Genomic DNA, 22,146 nt, shown 5'->3' with positions numbered 1-22,146 from the left:
AGGAATGCCGGCATATACGAGATGCAGGAATATAGGGAATGCAGTGATATAAGGGATACAGGGATGTTAAGGATGTAGACATGTATGGGATAAAGGGTTGGGACTCGTGAGGCTCTTAAAGACAAAAAAATAATATATAACTGGGAAGGTTGAGCCGAGGCTCATGAAGAGGGATAAAATAATAAATGACTTGGGAGGGTAGTCCACGCGAGGCCCGAGGATAGGGGTAAAATAATAAATAAAAGGATAAAATAATAGACGAGGCACACAGATGTAATAGAATCAACACGTTAATGTTCCTAATGAGTTTATTCAATAAGCTAAGAAGATAAATACAGCAAATCCTTCCTTTTAATAACGCGGAAACATGTCTGTGAATGACGTTGAGACGTTGTACGCATGCTCGAAAACAAGGCAGAAAAATGTTTTATGTGTAATCTTACAATAATAGTACAGTAAAACCTGTTAAAAAGGACGTCTGAAAATATTAGATCGGTGCACAGAAAAAGTCGCTGGGGTCCCTGACACCCCAAGAAGATATTACGTTGGTGCGCAGAAAGAGTCACCGGGATCCTCGGTACCCCAAGATGATAGGTCGGTACGCAGAATGAGTTGCCGGGGTCCTTGGAACCCCATGATGATAGCTCGGCACGCAGAATGAGTCGCCGGGGTCCTAGGCACCCCAAGATGATAGGTCGGTACGCAGAATGAGTCGCTGGGGTCCTTGGCACCCCAAGCTGATAGGTCGACGCGCAGAAACTGTCGCCGGGGTCCTTGATACCCCAAGACGATCGGTCGGTACGCAGAACGAGTCGCCGGGGTCCTTGACACCCCAAGCTGATATGTCGACGGGCAGAAATTGTCGCCGGGGTCCTTGATACCCCAAGACGATCGGTCGGTACGCAGAACGAATCGCCGGGGTCCTTGGCACCCCAAGCTGATATGTCGACGGGCAGAAATTGTCGCCGGGGTCCTTGATACCCCAAAATGATAGATCGCTACGCGGAGTGAGTCGCCGGGGTCCCTGACACCCCAAGAGGATAGGTCGACGCGCAGAAACTGTCGCCGGGGTCCTTGATACCCCAAGACGATCGGTCGGTACGCAGAACGAATCGCCGGGGTCCTTGGCACCCCAAGCTGATATGTCGACGGGCAGAAATTGTCGCCGGGGTCCTTGATACCCCAAAATGATAGATCGCTACGCAGAGTGAGTCGCTGGGGTCCCTGACACCCCAAGAGGATAGGTCGGTACGCAGAATGAGTCGCCGGGGTCCTTGACACCCCAAGAAGATAATACGTTAGTGCGCAGAATCAGTCGCCGGGGTCCTTGGCACCCCAAAATGATAGATCGGTACGCTGAATGAGTCGCCGGGTTCTTTGACACCCCAAGTGGCACACAGATGTAACAGAATAAGTGTGGGTGACAGCGGAGGTCACCCACGCTCGTCCCTCAGGGGCGGATAAAGTATGCATTTCGCACCTCTTGCCACCCTCGAGGGTGGCGTACTATATACTACAATACCTATTAATTTGAATAAATGTTGTTATTTCTCGAATACGGTATCGTTTCCTGTGAATTAAGCATAATGCCTACATCGTATCCAATGGGGTGGCTTATACCGCCATTTTTCCTAGAATGACCACGAGCGCGCTGGAGGGTGTATGTATGTACTGAAGAATCATCCAGAGGTTAGTATATTAACTGAACAAAATATTACTTTCCTAATATTTAACAAATATTCTGTGTATTTTGTAGATTTACTTTTTCTCTAAAATGTTCCCTTGAAATATTTTTATTATTCGAATAGATTTTGAAGTATTATGCATATGTACATACGTACATACATACATACGTAGGAAGCAGTGACATTAGCGCTTGAAATGGACCGGGGAGTAATTAATTCGCGTTACAGAATGAAATAGATGTGTTTCTCGAGTCTGGTTGGTGGAGCAAAACAAGATGCATAGGTCGATTCAAAGGATGAACGAGAGGTCAACGATGGGTGAAATTTTGAGAAGCTGGATCCAAGCGAGGCTGGGAGCGATGATCGATTTGACGCCGGATATGTTTGGGCATTACACCAGAGACGGCACGCTGCTGGCGCAAATGTTGCACAGCTACGACATAATAAATCGCGATCAATTGGAAACGATCGTGCATACGCAGGATCCGGCTCTGTGCAGAGTGAACCTGAAACACCTCAAGTTTTGGCTACGCTTCCTGGGCATCGACTGCGACGACGAGAGCATCGCGGAGATTTCTTGCGGCAAGGGTGCCACCTCGTTGCGTCTCTTCTATAAGCTCTATCTGTGCCTCGAGGGAAAGGACAGGTTGCACTTTATCACGCTGCAAAAGGAGAGAGAAAAATTTGTGCCCACCTCGAAGAAATTCGAGGTGACCACCGTGTCGGAGGACCCTTCTGCCTACGAGCCCCCGGATCATCCTTTCTGTTCGAAACTGGTGAAAGGCAAGACCGAGATGGGACGCTTCAAGATCCCTCTGCTGCTTCGAAAGCTACGTCGGAAACGAGAGAAGCTAGAGCAGCCTTGGAAGCCGTATTCGATCGTGCAGCCTGTCGAGTATTGCTTTCCCAAGGTACTTTACTTACTCCTTTTCTTCTTTTCCGTTTACTTTCCTATTTGCCAAATATCTGTTTGCTCGCAGACAGAAAAGTCATTGGACGAAAGTAAGATGGAGGAAAGCGAGGAATTGGATCGGTTCGCTCGCATGCACCGAGTGCGGCCAAAGAGGTTCGAACAGTTCGAAGAGGAGGAACGATACTTGGAGGAAGAGAAAGAGAGGTTCGAAAAGATGTTGGAGGAATTGACCGAGGAGCCGGAAGCGGCTAAGGCGTACGTGGAGCAGTTAAAGTGTCGGACGAAATGCGCGGAGATGACCGCTGCTCTCAAGTGCCAGATGCAAAGGAGCTTGCTATGCGAGCTTTGGGAACGGATGGAAAAAAAGCAGGATCGATCGTTCGACGAGGCGATCGCGAGACGAACATCGGATCAATGCCGTTACGAGAAACAGATGGTAAGCAAGTTGTGCGAGGTACGGGATCAAAAGAACGCGATGGCGGAGAATCAAAGGATCGTCGAGAACATGACGTTGAAAGCGAACGAGCTCGAGCATCGAGCGAGGCTGGAACTGGAGAAAGACTTGGCTTGCAGGAAACAAAAGGACGTGGAGACCGAGTGCGAGAGGATGTGCGAGCTTCGTCGGAGGTTACTCGAGGAAAAGATCGAAAAGATACGGAAGAAACATTTTAAGCTTTGTCGACTAGCTCTTCAAGATTTGACCAGCGTCGCTTTGAACATTGGCGAGTACCGACGAGTAAACGACGGGAACGTGCCCCTGTCGCTTCTCAGCGAATGGAAGACCATGTTTCTCAAGTGTCAACCGATTTACGACGAGAAATTCTCGAAGGAAATGGAAGAAGACGAAGAGTCGGAGCCGGAGCCGGAGCTAATGGCTGACGATAAGGGATGGTGCGCGTTACTCGAGAGGTCGGAGGCGCAACGGCAGGTCCTTTTACAGGACTATCTGGATACGAACTCGCCGTGGAACGAGTTTACCCCGATGCTCGGCGAGGACGAGCGCGAAACGTTCGAACTCGGTCGAGTGGTACTCGGTTACGTGGTGCATCGGCTATTGAATGCCCTTTACCCTCGTCCGCCGAATCGTGCGCAACTGTTACTCTCGAAATTCAAAACCGCCGCGATTTTGCTTGGCATCGGCAACTCTCAGTTGCATCGATCGATCGGTTTGTTGCTGGAGAAAAGCGGGATACGCTTGGTGCGAATGGAGGACGCGATCAATTACTGTTTGCAGAGGTACAAGGAGGAAATGTCGAACGTAGAGTACGTCGACTCGACGGTGATCGCCGCGACGAACGACGCGGTGAGGAAACTAAGGGGGAAGAAACGACCTCCGTGCCCTCCTCCGTCTAGCAAAAATTCCTCCATTTCAGAGGCAAAAGGTTCGCGAGTGACCGAAGATAAGGAGACGAAAAGTACGACCAAATCGAGCAAGACGGCGCGAACGCGAGGCCGAACGCGAACGGGAGCTCGAGGCCGAGACCGAGATCGAGAGAACGAGAAAGATTCGAAAATGTTGGAGAAGGAAACGCAAACTCCGCGAAACATACCGTTCGACGATCTGGACCCAGTGCTGACCGATGCCGCGTATATCGGTAAATGGGTCTACGAGTTTCTCACGTTGGGGGAGCCGATCGACGACGAACTCGCGACCAAGACTCTCGTCGAGTACCTGAAGAGCGTGACCGACGCGAAAGGCTGGGCTCTGATCGATTATCCGAACACGTACGAGCAAATGTGTCGACTGGAGACCGCTGTGACGGGTGTCGTTCCACCTCCCGATCCAAAGGAGCTCGATTTTCAGGACGTTACGATCGAGGATATCGAGGGTATCGAAACGCTGCCGCGGAGGATAGTTTTCGAGGATCAGGAAGATCCGTTTGCGTTGAACAGGTACATACGCGATGCCCTTCCACGAGTAACACCGCGTTCCTTTCCGCGTTCAATTTTCCAGACGATCGAGACTGTTGCCCGATCCGATCGCGAACCGGGACACCAGCGCTACGAGATCCACCTTCGTCACGTTGTTCGTTAGGATAGCGCAGAAACCGAAGGGTTTTCAAGCGGATCGTTCGTACGAGACGGTGGGAAAAGACGCGGCTTCGATCGACAAGTTTTACGCTTCTTTAAAGAACGCGTACGCGCTCTATTACTCGAGTTTGGACGCGAATACGCTGAAGAGGTTAGCGAGATTGGTGATCGGTGAACCTCTGCAAAGAAGGCCGTCCGACGAGTTGTTCGGCGACGTCCTAAACGAATTGGATCCCGGCACAGGGCAGCAGGTGGTCGGTGGTTCGAGAGCGCCCGTGGTTCGACGCGTTTTACCCGACGGTGAGAACCTCGAGCCGGACATCGACTACATCGACGACGTCGATCGGCTGTCGATCGGAACGCGAGATTCCGTTCGCGATTACTTTCGTACGGACTGGCTGACGGCCGAGCCAGGACCGGCCAGACCCGGCGAGCCGAACTGGCAATGGATCGACTTTCCACTGCCCTCTGGTCTCCTCGAAAGTTTGGCCAACCTCTGGGAATGCTTGGAGAACGCTTACGTCGAGAACGTCAGAGAGATGCTCTACCTGAAAAGCGTTCACGTGTCCAGCGTCGTTCCGTACAGAGATTTCGTGACCAGAAACATGAAGGATTTTATAAGACGACCGGACAATAAACAGGACCTGCTAAACGAGTTTCATAAAGCTTTCAACTCCATTGATCCCGACGCTCGTCACGACGTGGACGTGAAATGCGAGTTGCATCGACGCGTGGCCGATTTTCAAGCGACGCTCTGGGATATTTGCGACAAGCGAAAAGTGGAAGCGGAAGGGGAACGAAGACGTCTGATCGCGGACCACTGGACCGTCCTCGAAGCCTCGATCCTCTACAACGTTTTCGTCGGTCTTGTTCAAGCTGAACTGGATCGTTTCGTCGACACGAAACTCTCGATAGAAGATTACTACTTAGGGATGCTGAAGAAACCGTTGCCAGTCTCTGTCGGTCAGAAGGTGATTTTCAACAGAATAGAAGTGGAAACGGGAGCGGAAGAACCGTTGCGGTTCGAGGAGCGACCTGCTCAAGAGTCTTCGGGAACGGAGGTGGAACAACGGACCACCGATCGAAAGAAAGAACGATCCGGAAGGAAGACAAAACTGGTGGACGTTGTTCCGCCGGCTGTCGATCTGGCGGTACTTCGAAGGCAGATCGACGACGCGTTGATCGACAGAAACAAGCGATTTCGAGGGGCAGATGATTGTTGCGCGTTTCAAGGAATCATGGAGATCGTTCGTTACGCGAGAAACGTCGTCGACGCGTTGTCATCGACGGCTAGCGAGCTAGTGAAAAAAGAACGTCTCGCGGCGTTGAGGCTCGACAAAGATCTTCTTACCGATTCCGGTGATTCGATAATCGCGAGGACAGTTTCGAGGGGCGAGGAGCTCGCGCTGGAATGGCGATACGCGATTTCCTACGAGATTAACCGGGTTCGTTTGAAGCTCGACTCCATAATCGCCGTGGCTCGAATGGATTTCATTTTCCTCCTGGATTCGCTACAGCGGACCTTTCACGAAATTTACGACGTTATCGTGGACAGGTTAGGGTTAGCTGTGTACAGTTGTTTTCGACGATTCTTGCTTTTTTGGTATTTGCGTTCGCAGGTATTGGCGAGAGACCAGGAGCGTAAACGAAATGGGAAACGTATTCTGTTTCGCGATCGAGGAGGGTAGAATAATTGAGAACGAGTTACTGTTGGAGGACGACAATTTCGTGGTTCGTTCGAACGTGTTCGTGACGGAGGTCGATCTGGAGAAACGAAAATCCGCGTTGAAGGAAACGTTATCGAGTTCCCGGTTTCGCATAGCCGATCTAGCTCGATTAATGGAGATCTTCAAACGAGTCGCGCCATATGGAACCATTTCCGAACGCGCTTTCGTTTACATCCTTCAAGATCTGGCGAGTCACGGACGCGAGGAAGGTGAATCGATGCTACTACCTTGCCGGTGGTACCAGCTTCGAGCCAGCGAAGTTTGCAAGGTGGTCCGTTCCCTGTTCGGCACCGTCGATCACATAGACTGGCGAGAATTCGTCGTTTACGCGATGGACCTTCCCTGGCCGAGTCACCACGATCTCTTAATGGCTAGAGAACGTTTTCGAGCTCAGGATCCCGATTTAAGAGAAACGGTGACTCGCGCTCAGTTTTACCGAACGTCTTTGTGGTTCCTCGATAGTTCGGTCGTCGACACCGAGATTTACGATCTTCTTCACGACGATTTCCATACGATCGTCGAACAGCTCTACGAAGAAGAGCTCTATCGTTCGAGTCTGGAGGACGGCGATTCGGGGGTTTTCGGAATAAAAAAGAGCTCGATCGCAGATTTGAAATCGCGTCGCTCGAATCCGGAAGAAACGCTCAGGCGGATGCTATCGAAAGAGTTGCTGTGTCGAATGTACGCGGTCGATCGACACACGATCAATTACACCGCGTTATTGTTGGTCTTCTGCAAGCACGAGGATCCAAAGGAAGGTTTCGGAAAAGCGCTCGCGTTAGCGCTCGGAAACAAAGTCTGCACCGACATGGAAGAGGGCGAGAGATACGTTCAAGAAGTTTACGAACGAAAGCGACTCGGTCTCTCTTGGCATAGAATCTCTCGCAGCGAGGCTCTTGAGGTAATCTGAACGATTCGAGACGATTAACCGGCAGGAAATAAAACTCGATCCTTACAGGTGACCAGACAGATCCTTGAACAGTTGTTGGATCGAGCGACAGCGCTGGACTTTGAGGAGGAAGCGGAAGAGGTGGAGGATGCAACTACGCTATCCCGCGACTCGGTCGCCTCGATCGCCTATACGGCCAACTTTGAGTTCGAGGACGAAGCTACGTGGTTCCCCGATGATGCGGTTTTCACTGAGAAACGTCTCTCCAAAGAATTGATCGTTTACTGGTTGTCTCTCGATCTTTGCCTCGTAAGGGCTTTCTTCTTCGCTCTCCAGGAAATTCCCTTTCTCTCTGTAATTCGTTCGCTTTCAGACGGTACTAGCTGCGACGTTGCCCTGGCACGTATTGCAACCAGAAGTTACTGGAAATTGTAGCAACCTTCGGGATCGTTTGTCAATCGTGTTCAAGGAAATGAGAGACGAATATCTGAACGAACAGAAGGACGTTGCGTTGGCGCATCGATTGTTGAATCATGATTTTATCCAGCGGCTGTTGAACAGTGTCAGCAACTTTACCATCAAGAACATAGGGGACATTGTTCAAAAGATTTTGCAGAGCCGGGAGCAAAATATTGGCTAGTACAGGATGTACGAGTTTTAACAGAGTTTATTGTTTCGATACATCACCAGTGTAACTTGTGAAAAAATTCTAACGTTCTGGGTAAATCGCGAAGATGTCTTTTATCGCATACTTTTCGTTCGATATCGAACGAAACACGCTACGCGTTTTACTTTCTTTTCCATGGAACGTTTACGACTGCTATACGCCCCGTTTTGCTTCTTCGTTGCATCAAGAAAATAACTAATCAAGATAGAATCGATAGAATCTACCCAAAGCAAACGTGTTTACGACGCGTCTCGAGATTCGAATTAAACTTAAAGGCTATACCGAGGAACAGTCACAGTCACAGTCACAGATCCAACTTTACTCCAGACTTCTCGCTCGCGCTTACGTTACATTAATGGCCTAAGATATTATCGATTATTCGATATTCGTAGTATATGGTACAGAGTGTGTGTGTGTGTATTCTTAGAGTAAACGAAATTGCTGCGTTTGCGTGATAGATTTCGCCGCCTCGATAGATTTCTTTTTCTCTTCGCGTATCGCTATCGTCGCGAATTCTTTTATGGAGTGACGGTGCGTAGAATTCTGATCGGTAGGAACGCTTCTATCTGTATTTATTCACAGCCCGTACTCTCTCACCCTTAACGATTTAAGTATCGATTCCGAACGATCGAAGGCGGTGCGGCGCGACGCGACCACGTCATGATATGTTTGCGTGTCTCGACTCGATCGAAGATCTTTTCTTTTCGTTCGTTTGATGCTTGGAAATTATTCTAGTGCGCTCGAGCTGGAAGATGCAGTCTCGTAACTTTCAAAGCTGGATAGATCCCCTCGACGCTACGGACTAGCGAAACGTTAACAAGCGAGAGGGGGTCAGGCGTTGAACCGACTTGCGAGCTCGCGCGAATACCTTTGGCCAGTTGTACAAACTGTGTGTGCACGTATGTGTCACGTTTCAAGGAAATGCGTATAAAATGCTAACAACAAGTGTTCTCGAATACCCAGGCTTCCGACATTAGTGTTCACGTTACACGCTTAAGTACCGTTTCCGTTGTACATACATATGTATATACACGACCGTCTACAACAATTGCGCAACCCTTCGCTACAGAAATAAACCTTTTTACCGCACAATTAACCAGACAGACGCCTTACAAAAATAAGCTTTATCTCGTCGAGTATGATTTGCGAGTTCGATTCGATTCTATCACGACGAAATAACCACAAACCGAAAGGATATCCCTGTCCGATTCGGACACGTTCGAAGCGGAGATTCGCGATGGAGAGGAAACCTCCAACTTGTTATCAATTATATGTACATACTTACGTACGTGTACGCGCGTCTACGTGCACGTATCGTGGTGGATGGACAGAGGAAAAGGGTCCCCTTTTCTCCGCTCCGTTTATTTTTCACGCGCCTGTACACGCACACGCATTCACCTTTGGCACGTCAGCTCGTACGCTACGTTCTATCTGCTCTCTCTAGCCTATCATTGCGATAAAAAAATACAAGGAATAAAAATATATCACGTAACAACGTTTCTCTCGATCGCTACCGTCCGCGATCATCTTCAGAGAAACAATTCGTCGATATTTTCAAAACGTCGACGCTTTCTTCATTTTTTTCCGACGTTCTACGCGTTTGTTCGAGAACCTAGATGGAAAGGTGTAAGTTATAGTTTTGAAAGGGCGTCGGTGGAACGTAATTAATTGCATCGCTACGCTATGATGGTAGTTCGTGCAAACGAATCGATCCACCGTTCGGTTTTTGGAGCGGAAACTGTGTCGATCGGATGATCGACTTCTCCGTGTCGTTATCCGATCCAGGATAGCCATCAGCTGGGCTGAGGAGGCGTTAGCTTCACCAGCAACCAGGTGTACAATTTTGGCTTTTGCTTGTCTACCAATTCGTATTGCAGATTGCTCAGTCCATCCGTGGTGAATCTCTTCTTTCCTGTCTTTAGGTACTCGTACCTGAAAAGTTCCACGACACGATCGAAGAGCACTCTCAATCGGAAGACACGTGAAAATGGTTTAAGATTTCTGTGCCAGCTCACCTCTTTGGATTAGCCTTTTCCTTCTTGTGCGTAAGCATCTTGTAACGCGCCACGTTAGCAGGATACCGAGATATATGAAGTCCGTGCGCTTTGATACGGTTCGCCATGTCGTCGTCCTCGCCACCCCAACCCCAGAACACGTTGCTGAATCCGTTCACTAGACGAAAGTGTTCGCGTGACATCGCTGACACGCCACCGAACAAATCGGCGTACGGTAACCTACGCAGAAAGAGACCACGATAACTTTCTGTTCGCGTAAGGGTAGCGAAATTTTTCCTGATACCTGTATTTGAACTTGTCCACTGCAACCGACATGTGTCTCGGTTGCTCGGGACACGTGTACAGATTTCTATCGTCTTCCGGAAGTAGGTCAACATCGTGAAAAATGAAGCAGTCGAAAGGCCGTTCCTTCAAGGCTTCCACGTATCCTACATTCATCAACATCGCGCGATTAAAGGGTTCGCTGCCTGAAACACGAATAAAACATTTTCGTTCGTTGACGAAAGTGCAACCGGCATTACCGCCGCTACAACTCAAATATTCCGATACTTACCTTTTTGTTCGACTATAAATATTTGGTAGTCGATCTGTTGACGTAGCAACATCGGGTGGAGGTTGTAAAGCAACGTCTGAAGATGTTGCGGTCGATCTCTAAACGGAATGATAATAGCAACGCGATATCTTGCGAAACAATCGGTTGGGTAACCTCTGCCGCCTGGTTTCACGTCGGTCAACGTTTTTTCCATCACCGACATTTCTGGTGGCGACTTACTAACCGCCAGTGGTCCAACTGCAAATTATTCAGACAAGTCCAGTTTCGTTAAAAGCAGGCTCAGTTGGAACGTATAGGGAGGAAACCTACCCAGATTTGGAGGAATAAGCGGGCATCGTGGTACCGCGGTGCCGTTCGTTGAATTCGCATTCGCGGTCGAGGATTCCAGCAAGTTTCCAACGATATTATACGCGTTTCGAGTGGAAACACTGCTTTCCAATTTTGAGACGTTGTTGGAATTAGCCTTGCCAGCCCATAGAAGAGTGGCGGCGGTGTCATTGCTTGGACCGAGTATGCTCGAGACCGTGACGGGACCGTAAATGATCAGCCCTCGGGGATGATGCCTGTACGTACGATCCGCGTATCTATCAACAACAAAAAATCGATCGAAATTTAAGCTAAAACTAAACTGTCCACTGTAACGAAGGCTATCTTTGGCAACGGTACGATCGGATTTATTCTCGGTTACGTTTCTTTTGGCGCGAAGCTTCTACGGTTACACACACATACACACACACACGGTTGTAAAGGTGTTGCTAGAGCAAACTCTAATTAAAGACACGTTAGAGTCGGGTCATTCGGAAATATATCCGGGGATCGTATCTTCTGGCTGCTTGCGATTCGCAACTTACCCGATCAAAATTTCATAAATTAATATACCTATCTATCGATATTGAATGTCGAGCATCGATTAATATCGCGTTTAGATGCTTTGTGTGCACACGAAGCCAATTAGCGAGCCAACTGCGGCTAGATTACTCGAGCTCTGCGACCGCTATCTCCAACCCGACTCCACCTTACACGCTAATGGTGTTCTACTACGATTGCCAAACCGATCGACCGTTTAATCGTTTCGGTAATTTCGCTCAATCTCGTTCAATATCGTAACTTCAACGAGATTGCGAATACAGAATTTCCATTTCGAATTAACGACACTCGCTGTCTAATTTTCTCTTTGAAAATGTTGGTTTTAATTGAATCCCAAAAGTTGTCGAAAAAAAAAAAAAAAAATTTTTACGTTTAAATGAAGATAAATGGACGAATATTACGTACAAAATGGTTCTGAACCGATAGAATTTATTGGTATTCGCAGCACGGATAGAATGTCATAAATCTGAAACGAGTTATCTACGGCGTAAGTCGTCTTCCTTCCAGTTAATATTTCACTTTTTAATCTTATCCTTTACGATCCGGCATGGACATGTAATTCGTTTGCAGTTAATTGAAAAATAAATTTTAAACAAATTAAGGTAGTTGAAGTTTAACACAATATTCGCATAGAAATTGCTTTCGATCGATTTGACGAACAGCATGGACCGGTGTGCCATGCACGAGTGCCCTTCGATCCATCAAAAGGCTTGATTTATAGAAAGAAATACGAAGACGTTTCTACAGGTCGATGATTTACAACTGTAGCGTTTCCGTCGAGGATGCTTTGGGGCTTCCGTAAAGTCCGATCGATTATTTTAACTCGAAGAAGAAACGAACGTCACACGAAAGCTTTCTATCTTTTTAACTTGTTCTTCCTTTTATTTTACGCTGCAAAAAGGTCGCAAGTTGCTTTTCTCTACACTCTAAGGACCGTCCATGTTTCATAGCTCGAACAAGAGAACTTTTTCTTTTACGCCTTAATCATCGCGTAATTGCTGGAGATTCGTCCAGAGTTTCGCGTTATTTTAGGATAGTTGGATTAGCTAATACAGCTATGTTAGATTGTTCGCAAACGGATCGCTAACGATGTAACGACGTCACCTACGCTTCTTGAATGCACATTTTCAAATGTCTTCGATTAAGTAGATTCGGGTGAAATTACCGTAAAAATGAACGGAGATTCGGAGTCAACGACCGGTCGTGTGTTTCCCATTGCAGTTAGCAAATTGTTTCCTAGCGACCGATGTATGCGCGAGTAACCACCAAATTGCATCGTTAACTAGCCACTTTGCTTTGTTATCGGTCAACTAATAAGATTTCCCGGATATCTAAGAGGCTGAAGCGGCGATATTAATTTTACCGATTAACCGTCTCTGAAATGCTGCTATGATGGTTGAAGCGACGCGAGCTAAAAGTCCGTTAAGCGATGAAAATTTGACGAAGTTGAATGAAGGTTATAACATGCAAATCGAGGAGGACGCGACTCGACCGTGAACGAAAGCTTAAATTCGTTGGGAGATATCTCCTTTGAAACTGCTGGACAGTTGTGAAATTTAAGCGATTTTCAGGCAAGTTTATGAAAGACTCAGCAAGTTGGCGGCACAGTAGAAGAGACGTACCTGGAAGCGTTAATGGTGAAAATGGTTTCGATTGATCGGCGATCGATCACGCCGCTAAGTAAATACTGAATGGCAATCAGGGCGAGGACGACGCAGACGATCGCCTTGTAAAAGTGGGCACGATGCCACAGTGCCACGGCTGCGGCCGCAGTCATCGCATTTGCGAGACACCATAACTCCTTCCTATCGCCGTTAGAAGAGCGCCGTGCTGCACGAGGCGCTCCCTGCAGGCCGTTGCCGATCCCGGTCCCGGTCCCGTTTCCCTTTTCCGCCTCTACCCTTGTCGCTTCTGTTCTTCCGGGACCCTGAGAGTTACGTGCCTCCAACCGGTCGATCGGCAACACCGACAACCAACGAACAAAGAAAACACCGCCGGAGGCTTCTCACTTCCGGTCATCAGGCGCATTACCTTCTGCTGGCAGCGTTGCACTCACCTTTCCAACCCTGAAAAAGAGAAAAAACCAATTCGTCTCTTGTACACTTTGCACCATGCCTTTTATTCTCTCCTCTTCGCTTCTCAGCGAACCATAGTCTGATCGTCGCGTCGCGTCGCGTCGGTAGAATAATCGATCGTTAAGCAAGACTAACACTTGCGTTACAGAAGATAATTCGTCTTGCTTGTTAATTGCTCGAGCGTCGAATATATCTACGTTGGGAAAAATGACACGGTTTACGTAACTCGTTTTTGGAAAGCTTCGAGTCGTATGCATAATTAGAACCTTACAAGATAAAACAAGGGTGATTAAACAGACGGCCGTAGAGCATGGTCTCGTTTGGATCGTGGAACGGAACATCGGGGTTGAACTTAAAAGGAAGCATCCCGTGAAAGATACGGAATTCCACGTAACAACGGATGGTCGGAGGAAAGATTAGATAGAGCATCCGCTTTTTTAACTTGCGGTATGGAAATTTCGGAAATCGCTGACGACTAACGATAATGCGTAATCAGTAGGAAATTCATTCCGAACATTTACGTTCGACCCACGCGTTATTTTTTCATGCTTTACGCGCGTAAACAGTGACTATCACTTATTCTGTCAAGATCGAATCTTGCTGTTTCTTTTTTCAGTAGAAGTAGAAGCGCGAGCATATACCATACTATTGATGGTAAAGCGATAAACGGATAGAGTGGATAGAGCGGAGAGAACAGATAGCGATTGATGTGATTAACGACACGAACGAGTGCTCGTGCACACCTATATGTAGAACGCATCCAGGCTCGTGCAATTTACTGTAAAATCTACAATTATGATGGTTATCGCGACATCGTGACGTCAAGTATCCGCGACGATCGGCTAATTGTTTCATAGCATTTCGTTTGTTCGCTGGATTCTCGTGACTCTTTCTGTTCGCGTGCCGACTGAATTAGATTACGCTCATCCAATTATGTAATACGGATCTTATCAGAATTCGCTGCGTTTTTACAGCAGGAATGTAATACGCAAAGAGTGTGATAACGAAACGTTTCTCTAGTCGTTCAAAATATGAAATTGGAATCGATCTACGCCTTATTTGATAAAATCACGTAATCGTGATTTTGGCAATTTCATCCAACGCGACGAAACATTCGATACTTGCAAGAGCTGAGGAAAAAATGTTTGCATAAACATCAAAGCGATTCGAAATTCATGGGTAACGGAGAGATACGCGAGACGAATCCGTCCGCTGTATGTATATCGGAAGACTGTGGTGGCGGTTTTTAAGCAACCGATCGTCTTGTCACCGTGAAATTCTTTTGGAAAATGTATGTATTCGAAATTTCCCGGTGACGCTGAATAATTTCCAGCGTGTGGTCGCGTATCGATTTTCTCGTCGGTGCACGGATTGCGTCGCGTGGGCGGAATACTCAAAGAGAAGAGGATATCGTGAACCCTTAGCAAGAAAACTCGTCAATAGAACGTTATATCGTGTTCTTCTTACACATCAGTTACGCTGCTGTATTTCAAACGCGTACGGACAAAAACAAAGCGAAGAAAAAAAGGTTGGTAACAAAGGGGAAAAAGACGCGACAGACTCGGTCGGAGATGAAGCAAAGGGATGACACGTTTCTTGAGAGCGTTTCGCGTCATTTTCGTTATGTCCGTTCCTCTCAGCTGCTCCGTTTGTTGTAGACGTGGCAATGCAGGAAAAAGAGAAGGCAAGGCCCGATTTCGGGCTCGAAATGGAACCTTAATTCCGGCTCGTTTGCCAGCATCTTGTCGACAAGCGGTAAATCAGTCAAGGTCTTTCAAAGCTCTGCCTTCATCTTCTGACTTTTATACGGCTCGACCTTTCATCCCGTGCGACTATTTATCTCGAACGGGTCGCAAATAAGCCACCGTCACGACTCTCAGACACGAGACAATACTTGAAAACTGTTGCGACGCTTTTCAATTAAAAACTTCCTATTCGAGGCACAACTCCGTTAATCCTAACTACTACTCGTTAATTAAGAAAATTGGATTTCACGTGGTCGCGATATCCTCGAGAGATTTAATTGCTTCCTCTTTGAAGGAAGCCGTGGTTTAGATTTCAATTCAATTAATTGAATTCGCGTTAGTTAAATCGTTCCTACGATCTTATTCCTCTACTTCCGAGTATATAGAAGCGTCAAAAGTTTTGACAAATAGGAAAGGAAAAAAAAGGTGCTCAGTCACCGAGAAAATTTTCATCGATATGCTTGTCTCTTCGTGACCTAAATCTCGATCTGTACCGAACGGAGTTGCAGCCACGTTCTTCATCGACTCTGACGATAACTGGAAACAGACCGCTCGCTAAACTCAATAACTCGATAAACAGCGTCGATCGATGCGACGTTTTAAGGGTTTCCATCTTTTCCCGAGATTTCTTTCATCGATGGATCTCGATTGAAGCGGTTCCAAAGGACCGCCTTTCCAAAGCGTTTCGCGGACGTGCACGTTTTCATCGATACGAAAGGGAAATGCTGTCGCAGAGATTACAAGCTGCGTCTGTTCCTGTTACTCGACTATGACGAGCTATGAAAAATTATAATCGACACTTTGGATTCCAAGCTTGAACCTAAACCGAAACGGTAAATGGACAGAATAAATTTTTAACGTCGAGTAAAAAATCGTGAAACGCGAAAGGTTAATTAACCCTTTCGTTTCGGTAAAGCTGAATAAAAAATATCAATTTCCCATGGGGAAACGAGTCACGGATTTATCTTTTGCCTCGTACAATTTCTACCTCGTGCAACTTGTTTAAATAAGCAGAGCAATTCATATTAAAAACTGTAAATGTTGAAATTCAGAGGAGTGTAACTTCGTTTCAGAAGCAACAAAGACGAGGTTAGCGCTTGGGAGCTCGAGATAGAACCGAGTTCTCCTCGAAAGGAAGCTTTGAAGCTCGCATACGAACCTCTTGTACATTTTCTCGGGTTCTGTTTCGAAGAACATCCGACCGGTCCGTCGATCGTTGCCGAATCGGCAGAAAGTTTTTCAAGATGGCAAAGTGAATGATACCGGAATGGAAACTGAAAGCGGGTAGGATGGGCAAATTCACAGATCGTTCAAGTTTGAATATCCTTTTAACCTGTTTAAGGTTCACGAACTCGTATTTGTCCCGGTGGAGCTCGTTAGTATCTTTACACGCGGCATGGTAACGACGATACGGGATTAAACGAGCTGGTATGTTGGTTTGCGTCTGCATGTAGGTAGCGGAGCACGCTCATCGCCAGCTCCGGATGAATAAATTGCGGTTGCTTCTCCGCGAACACCGTATTTTCTGTCATCCGGCTGTTCCGGCTGTTCCGCCTCTTTCCCGTCCCCATTCATTTTTACCCTCTTCGCTTTTTAACTCTAAATAGCAAATATTGTGCCGTTCTTCCATCCTCACCATAATTTCCTTCGTTATTAACCCTTCGAAATTAACCCTTTTACCTACTGTTTTAAAGAAGCTTAGGTCAAAGACCGTTTTTCTTTACAGCAAAATACCCATTCTTTGCTCCGTTTATCTTTGATGGGAAAACTTGCCCCGAGCGAAATCGACTGTGGTTTTTGGCCGATTATCGGTCGCTTGGAAAGCGATGATAGTTGAAAGGGAACAGCATTTTTCGAACAACGGCCAATTTTTGTTATCGGAAAGGGATCGATGATAACGCGAAGAAGCTTAACTCCTCCGGGTGGCATTTAATCGCATTTACGTTCAGTTCGGATCCCAATCATTGTACACCTCTACGGCAGTCAACGCGTTAATACTGCAAGCTAGTAATTTGGAAGTTTCAATTTGAAAAGTTAAACAAACGATCACCTTTTTAAATATTGTAAACTTTCCGCAAACTTTTATCTCCTTTATCCGAAGATAAACGAACAACTTTGCAACGCAACATAGCTGCTATCTTGGCAAAAAACAAACGACTTAACGAGCTTCGATTTTTCAAGTATGCAAAATTGCAAATACAGCTTTTTGCGAAATTGTAGCAACGTTTTACATTTGCTTTCATTTTTCTTCCTAGACGTTTCGCAAGTGTGCTGCGTATCGCACGAAATGAATCATTCATGAGCTTGTATAAACAAATAAGCTGGATCGCGCAACGGCAAGCCGGGAAATCCGAAATGCAAAAATATACCAGAGCTATTTCTTTTTAAACAGCGCATCACTGTACGCTGACATGTTTAAGAAACGAAGATAAACCTTTTCTCGACACACACGGTATTTGAAATTGTTACCAATTTCAAATACAAACGGCAGAAAGGCGTATTGCGCGCAACTTTGATACACGATGTTTGCCCGCTATTTCATTAAAATTTTCCTATAATTGCGAAAGCTTTTACCGTTTGCGTCGATTCAAAGCGGTTATCAACATTTTAGCAAATGAAATTTTCCGAGTATGCGAAAAACGCTGTTCGATTGAAAAAGTATCCTACGGTAAGAAAACGATCGAGGGACGGCTAAGATGAAAGACGAAGCAAATGAGAAGAAAGTAGGAAAACGGGAAGAAAGAGGAAAGGTGGATGCAGCGGTTGCGAAATGAGAGGATCGATAACCATCGTCATGGCGACCATAGCATCAACTAGTCTTTTACTCCGACAGACTCTCTGTTTCTCTTCTCCTATATTTTCTTTCACCTCCTGAATTTTCGATTTCTTCGAAATTTGAAAGAATTTAACGGAATTTGTGTGGAGGCTGGAGAAAAATTCTGAGAAGATGCAAACGAACGTGTTGGAATATATGAATATTGCAAGGTTCCTTCGGGTCGACAGCTGGACCGTTAGTTAAGGGAGCCCGCAAAGCGAGAGCTACGATAGACCAAGTAATTTACGGTATCTGTTGGTGAGGATGCTTTGATGCACGAAGCTCAGTGAACTCTGCAAACTTTACAAGGTGACTGATTCCGATGGAACGGTAGAGAGTTCTAGAGTACAGAGAAACATCCAGGTTTCCTCCTAACTTAAGCAATCGCAGCTTGCCTAGCTTAATTAAACATCGGCAAAGGCTGTAAAAATGACAAAACCAAATTCTTACTCCAGATACGAGTCAGAGATGTGGCAGAGCTATCAAAATTGAATGCCACCGTAGCTATGAATACCGTTAGTGGAACAGGCTGTTTCCATACTCTACGGCTCTACGGTCAACTAATAATGAATACGAGCCAGCTAGAAGCTCGAGGAGTTGTCGAGTGTTTCTGCATCAGCAACCACCAGCAGACCAAGGTGGCAGATATCGCGATGCGAGCAGTAACTGCAGCCCACGAGATCTTAAGCGTAACACGTAAACCTTGCGAAACTTTCGCAAACAGAATTTTAAAAGGTTCGACGAGTCGCACCGAAATGCTTCATTTCGGATTAGAATTGCTGCTGGTGTAATTGATGATGTTCTCGAGCGAGGAAAAATTTCGCGTATGCATAAAAGAGGAAGAGAAAATAAAAAAGAAAAAGAAAGAAAGAAAAAAAAGGTCTCGCTTGGAACGTTCCCAACGTGGTATTAGTTCGCTCGATTCGCCTACGAGGCAACCACGTACACGTACAGCTCTATATAGCGTCTTCCAAATGCGGTCGAGATCTCTTTAAATTCATGAGGAGAGAAGAATGTAGTTCAAGAACTTTCCGAAAAGAGGTTTGAAAAGGAGCGGGTTACAGGAAGACTTTCACGAAATCGAGAAGTTTTCGTTTAGTGGAGCAGGAAAAATCGTTTCGAGTTTCGAGCTTGAAAATTTCATTGAATTTTCCAATGGCCTGCTCTCGTTCCATTCAAACTGCTAACACTTTTGATTATCTGCAAATTGAATGTTTCGTTTTTCCTTTCTGTCTTTCAAAACCGCGACAATTTTCGAGATAACAAACGACGAGTTTCAAGTTACAAATTTGCCCAGTTTATACGTGGCGTATCGAAACAAACGTATTAATTTTCTGTTAGAACTGTGGACAGCATAATTTCTAGTTTAGCGTGCGACACTGTGAACGTGAAAGCATGCGAGGCAAAGGAACGAGGTAGGACGTATTTCACCGCGCGATTCGCGAATTTATCGGAACGAACGGAATAAGCTAGATAGCTCCCGAGACGAACTTCGCTGCGAAGAGGAACACAATACACCTAGGTACACGAAGAATTCGTCGGCAATGAAAATGAAAATAAAATTTATAGACACCCGTGAAAGTATTCGAACGGGTTCACCTGTAATCGTTTCATACTTTCGATGAATGAATCGTCCAATTTGGAATTGACAAATTTTCGAGCCTACGAATCAAGGTAATTGGAATCGCAGACTCAGCGTTCGGAATATGCGATTCAGCAACTACACGTACTACATATGTATATGTTGTGCATTCACCGTTTCGATCAGTGGACGTGTAAACACGCTTACACTACTAAAAGGATTAAATTACTTTTCAATGACAACGAACTCTGCATCGTTGTGACTGTAAGAAAGACAGAAAAGTTGCTGCGCGAAGGATGATTTGTACGAAGATAAAGGATAAGCCAGTTAGGAAGAGAGACGTCGCGAAACTCGGAAGAGAGACATTTCGCAATTTCACGCTTTGCAGAGGACAGACACGGGGGGACTACTCGCGATGTAGAGCAGCATCGAACACCATAAATTTCTTGGAATTGCAACCAGTTCGAGGTACATATTTCCTTGAATATCTGCCCATTTTTGCAACACGCGTCAACGTGGTACGTATTCGAAATGATACTCGTTCGAACGAAACGAAGGCACGTTGCACCGGAGAAAAACGATCGCCAATCGTTCCGCTTCGAATCTACAGCTCTGTTGTACATACAATCAGCTTGACTGCTTTATGAATCGCGAATAGTAGAAAGAGATTCCCGCTTTCAACATTAGCCAATGAAAAATGAAATTAAACGTTGCCTAAGTGGATAAATCCGAGATAGTAATTAATTCCACGAGGACGCGCAACGTGGCTCATTTAAAAAAATTTATGATCCTTTCAGTCGCGTGCGATGTAATTAACGTTGAATAAATTCCAACGATCGAATAGCAACGAGTTATCGTATCCGTCATAAATATATTTGCAGAAGCTTTTCATACTTCTGTAAATAGATGTTGCAGAAATGAACTTGCATGTACTCGATTATTCGTCGAATGATTTCCACGAATTTGCCAAGCGTAATTAGCCGACTTCAATTTCGAAAAGAAAAAAAAAAAATCGGACACTTTTATCTACGTTTCAATAGAAGAGAAGAAAATTAAGAGAAAATGGGATGATAAAAAGAGACGAGGAGACCTTATTCTTCTCGGGTGTAATTTTTCTTTCCATTCTAGCTTCCTTTTTTTGCTCGGTGAAATAGAGAGCCAAGGATAAAAGAACCGAGTCCTTTCTTTTTCTTCTCCTTCCAGAAAACGTGGCTTGCGATAGTGAAACGAGTCGAACGGTTAAAAAACTGGTGACTGTTGCAAACTTTTCCAGAATGTTGTCTGCACGATGTGAAAGGAGAATAGAATACCTTAACAAAGCAACAAATTCTCTGCTAACGTTATTGAAGAAGTTGATTTTGCTCGTTAACCGCATAGTTGTATGTAGTTGGTTAATTTCAGTGCAACATTTTCACTGGATGTCCATTAATGGGAAGAAAAGTTGCTTTTTTTCTGTGGTATTCGGATAAGAGACACCTCTATGGAAAAGAGTAGGTATCCAATGGAGGGAGGGAACGCTCGAGGGGCTTACTCGTTTTGTAAACTTTTGCCGAAGGGCAGGAAAGGTAAAGAGGACACAGTACGCCATAGAAGGGCCAGACTAGCAGTGGAAACGAGGAGAAGGGGGCTTGAAGAGGCTCGAATTAAAATGCACGACGTTCTCTCCCCCTTCTCGGGTAAGTTAGCTTCAGCCATCCACCTAGACCCGCTGCCAACCGCAACCCTTTCTTCGAGCTGCTGCCTTTTCCTGCGAACTCCGACGCACGAATCTCGGATCGTTCGAGCTCGAAAAGCTACAGGCTTGAAAAGGGAAGCTCGCTGAAAAGACCTTGTCCCATCCCGTCCCCTTTCATTCTTTCCAGTAATTTGCATTCCTCCCGGCTTCCCTTTTCATCCCACGCGTTTCGCGTTCGCGTTAAATAGGTATCGATATATGCATCGTAGCTAGATGAAAATCGAGGTGACGCAGGCTGTTCTAGGAGATACCTTACCAAAATACCTTACCAAACCTTATGATCTCATCTAAAGGTGCTATTAATAAATTTTTCGTGGTTAGGTAACCTGCGTGGAAGCTGCTCCTCTATCTCGCACTTACGATTCAAATATAGAAACTACTGATGAAATCAGAATTATACGCGTATAGATATCTACAATGTGTACGTAACACGTTTGTAGTTTACAATATTCGTTTCGTATAAACCCATATACAAGTTTACACCCACCAAAGGATTAATGGCCTAAAAAAAAGTGATACAGCGGAGCAGATAGCAGATGGTGAATAATATCTCGTTACAATGATAAAACACGGTTCCGTAGAATCCACTCAGGAACGCGTACTAAAATGTTGGAAATCTTATCGGGAACGCCCCTGATTTTTGCTATTTGACATTACGGTACGATTAAAATTCTGTAGATACTTTCTTAAATACGACACGGTCTGCGTAACGCGATAAGATATATTTTCATTCTCCGATGGATGCTGATTTATCGGATAGATTTTTACGAAAGCGTATCGCGAGAAGCTTTGCTCTAGACTCTAGACTCTAGATATGGGCCGAGAAAAAGAACAGAAATCGGTCATT

At 45.8% G+C, this 22,146-nt stretch overlaps 2 protein-coding genes across 6 annotated transcripts in view; one reads left to right on the top strand and one right to left on the bottom strand.

Moving 5' to 3' along the window:
* The first annotated feature begins 1,324 nt into the window (after positions 1-1,324).
* Positions 1,325-8,489, top strand: LOC117610714 (sperm flagellar protein 2-like). 4 transcript variants are annotated; one of them, XM_034338417.2, is made up of 7 exons: positions 1,326-1,689; positions 1,914-2,596; positions 2,666-4,491; positions 4,553-6,184; positions 6,249-7,257; positions 7,315-7,554; positions 7,619-8,489. In XM_034338417.2, exons 2-7 carry the CDS (start codon positions 1,961-1,963, stop codon positions 7,883-7,885), a joined length of 5,610 nt encoding a protein of 1,869 aa, XP_034194308.2. In that variant the 5' UTR covers positions 1,326-1,689; positions 1,914-1,960; the 3' UTR covers positions 7,886-8,489. The 4 variants fall into 4 exon arrangements, with proteins under 4 accessions (XP_034194305.2, XP_034194306.2, XP_034194308.2 ...); XM_034338414.2 differs by having other exon boundaries at positions 1,325-1,689; positions 1,914-4,491; XM_034338415.2 differs by having other exon boundaries at positions 1,325-1,689; positions 1,809-4,491.
* The window catches only part of LOC117610718 (beta-1,4-N-acetylgalactosaminyltransferase bre-4), a 28,334-nt gene continuing 14,508 nt past the window's right edge, over positions 8,321-22,146 (bottom strand). For both annotated transcript variants that reach the window (XM_034338431.2, XM_034338430.2), the window contains exons 2-7: positions 12,970-13,413; positions 10,790-11,064; positions 10,481-10,717; positions 10,211-10,394; positions 9,928-10,146; positions 8,321-9,844 (exon numbers count right to left, since the gene is read on the bottom strand). In XM_034338431.2, coding sequence (XP_034194322.2) covers positions 9,706-9,844; positions 9,928-10,146; positions 10,211-10,394; positions 10,481-10,717; positions 10,790-11,064; positions 12,970-13,124 — 1,209 coding nt within the window. In that variant the 5' untranslated portion in view covers positions 13,125-13,413 and the 3' untranslated portion in view covers positions 8,321-9,705. The remainder of the gene's footprint in view (positions 9,845-9,927; positions 10,147-10,210; positions 10,395-10,480; positions 10,718-10,789; positions 11,065-12,969; positions 13,414-22,146) is intronic.

The sequence above is a fragment of the Osmia lignaria genome, chromosome 3 (assembly GCF_051020975.1).
Source record: "Osmia lignaria lignaria isolate PbOS001 chromosome 3, iyOsmLign1, whole genome shotgun sequence".
Classification (NCBI taxonomy): domain Eukaryota; kingdom Metazoa; phylum Arthropoda; class Insecta; order Hymenoptera; family Megachilidae; genus Osmia; species Osmia lignaria.
The sequence above is the reverse complement of the archived record's forward strand: the minus strand, read 5'-3'. Positions and strand labels throughout refer to the sequence as shown.

Coding starts and splice junctions, on each gene's coding strand:
- LOC117610714 (XM_034338414.2), top strand. CDS start 1,961: ATGCATAGGTCGATTCAAAGGATGAACGAGAGGTCAACGATGGGTGAA. Junction 6,185..6,248: donor TACGACGTTATCGTGGACAG/GTTAGGGTTAGC, acceptor TTGCGTTCGCAG/GTATTGGCGAGAGACCAGGA. Junction 7,555..7,618: donor TGTCTCTCGATCTTTGCCTC/GTAAGGGCTTTC, acceptor GTTCGCTTTCAG/ACGGTACTAGCTGCGACGTT.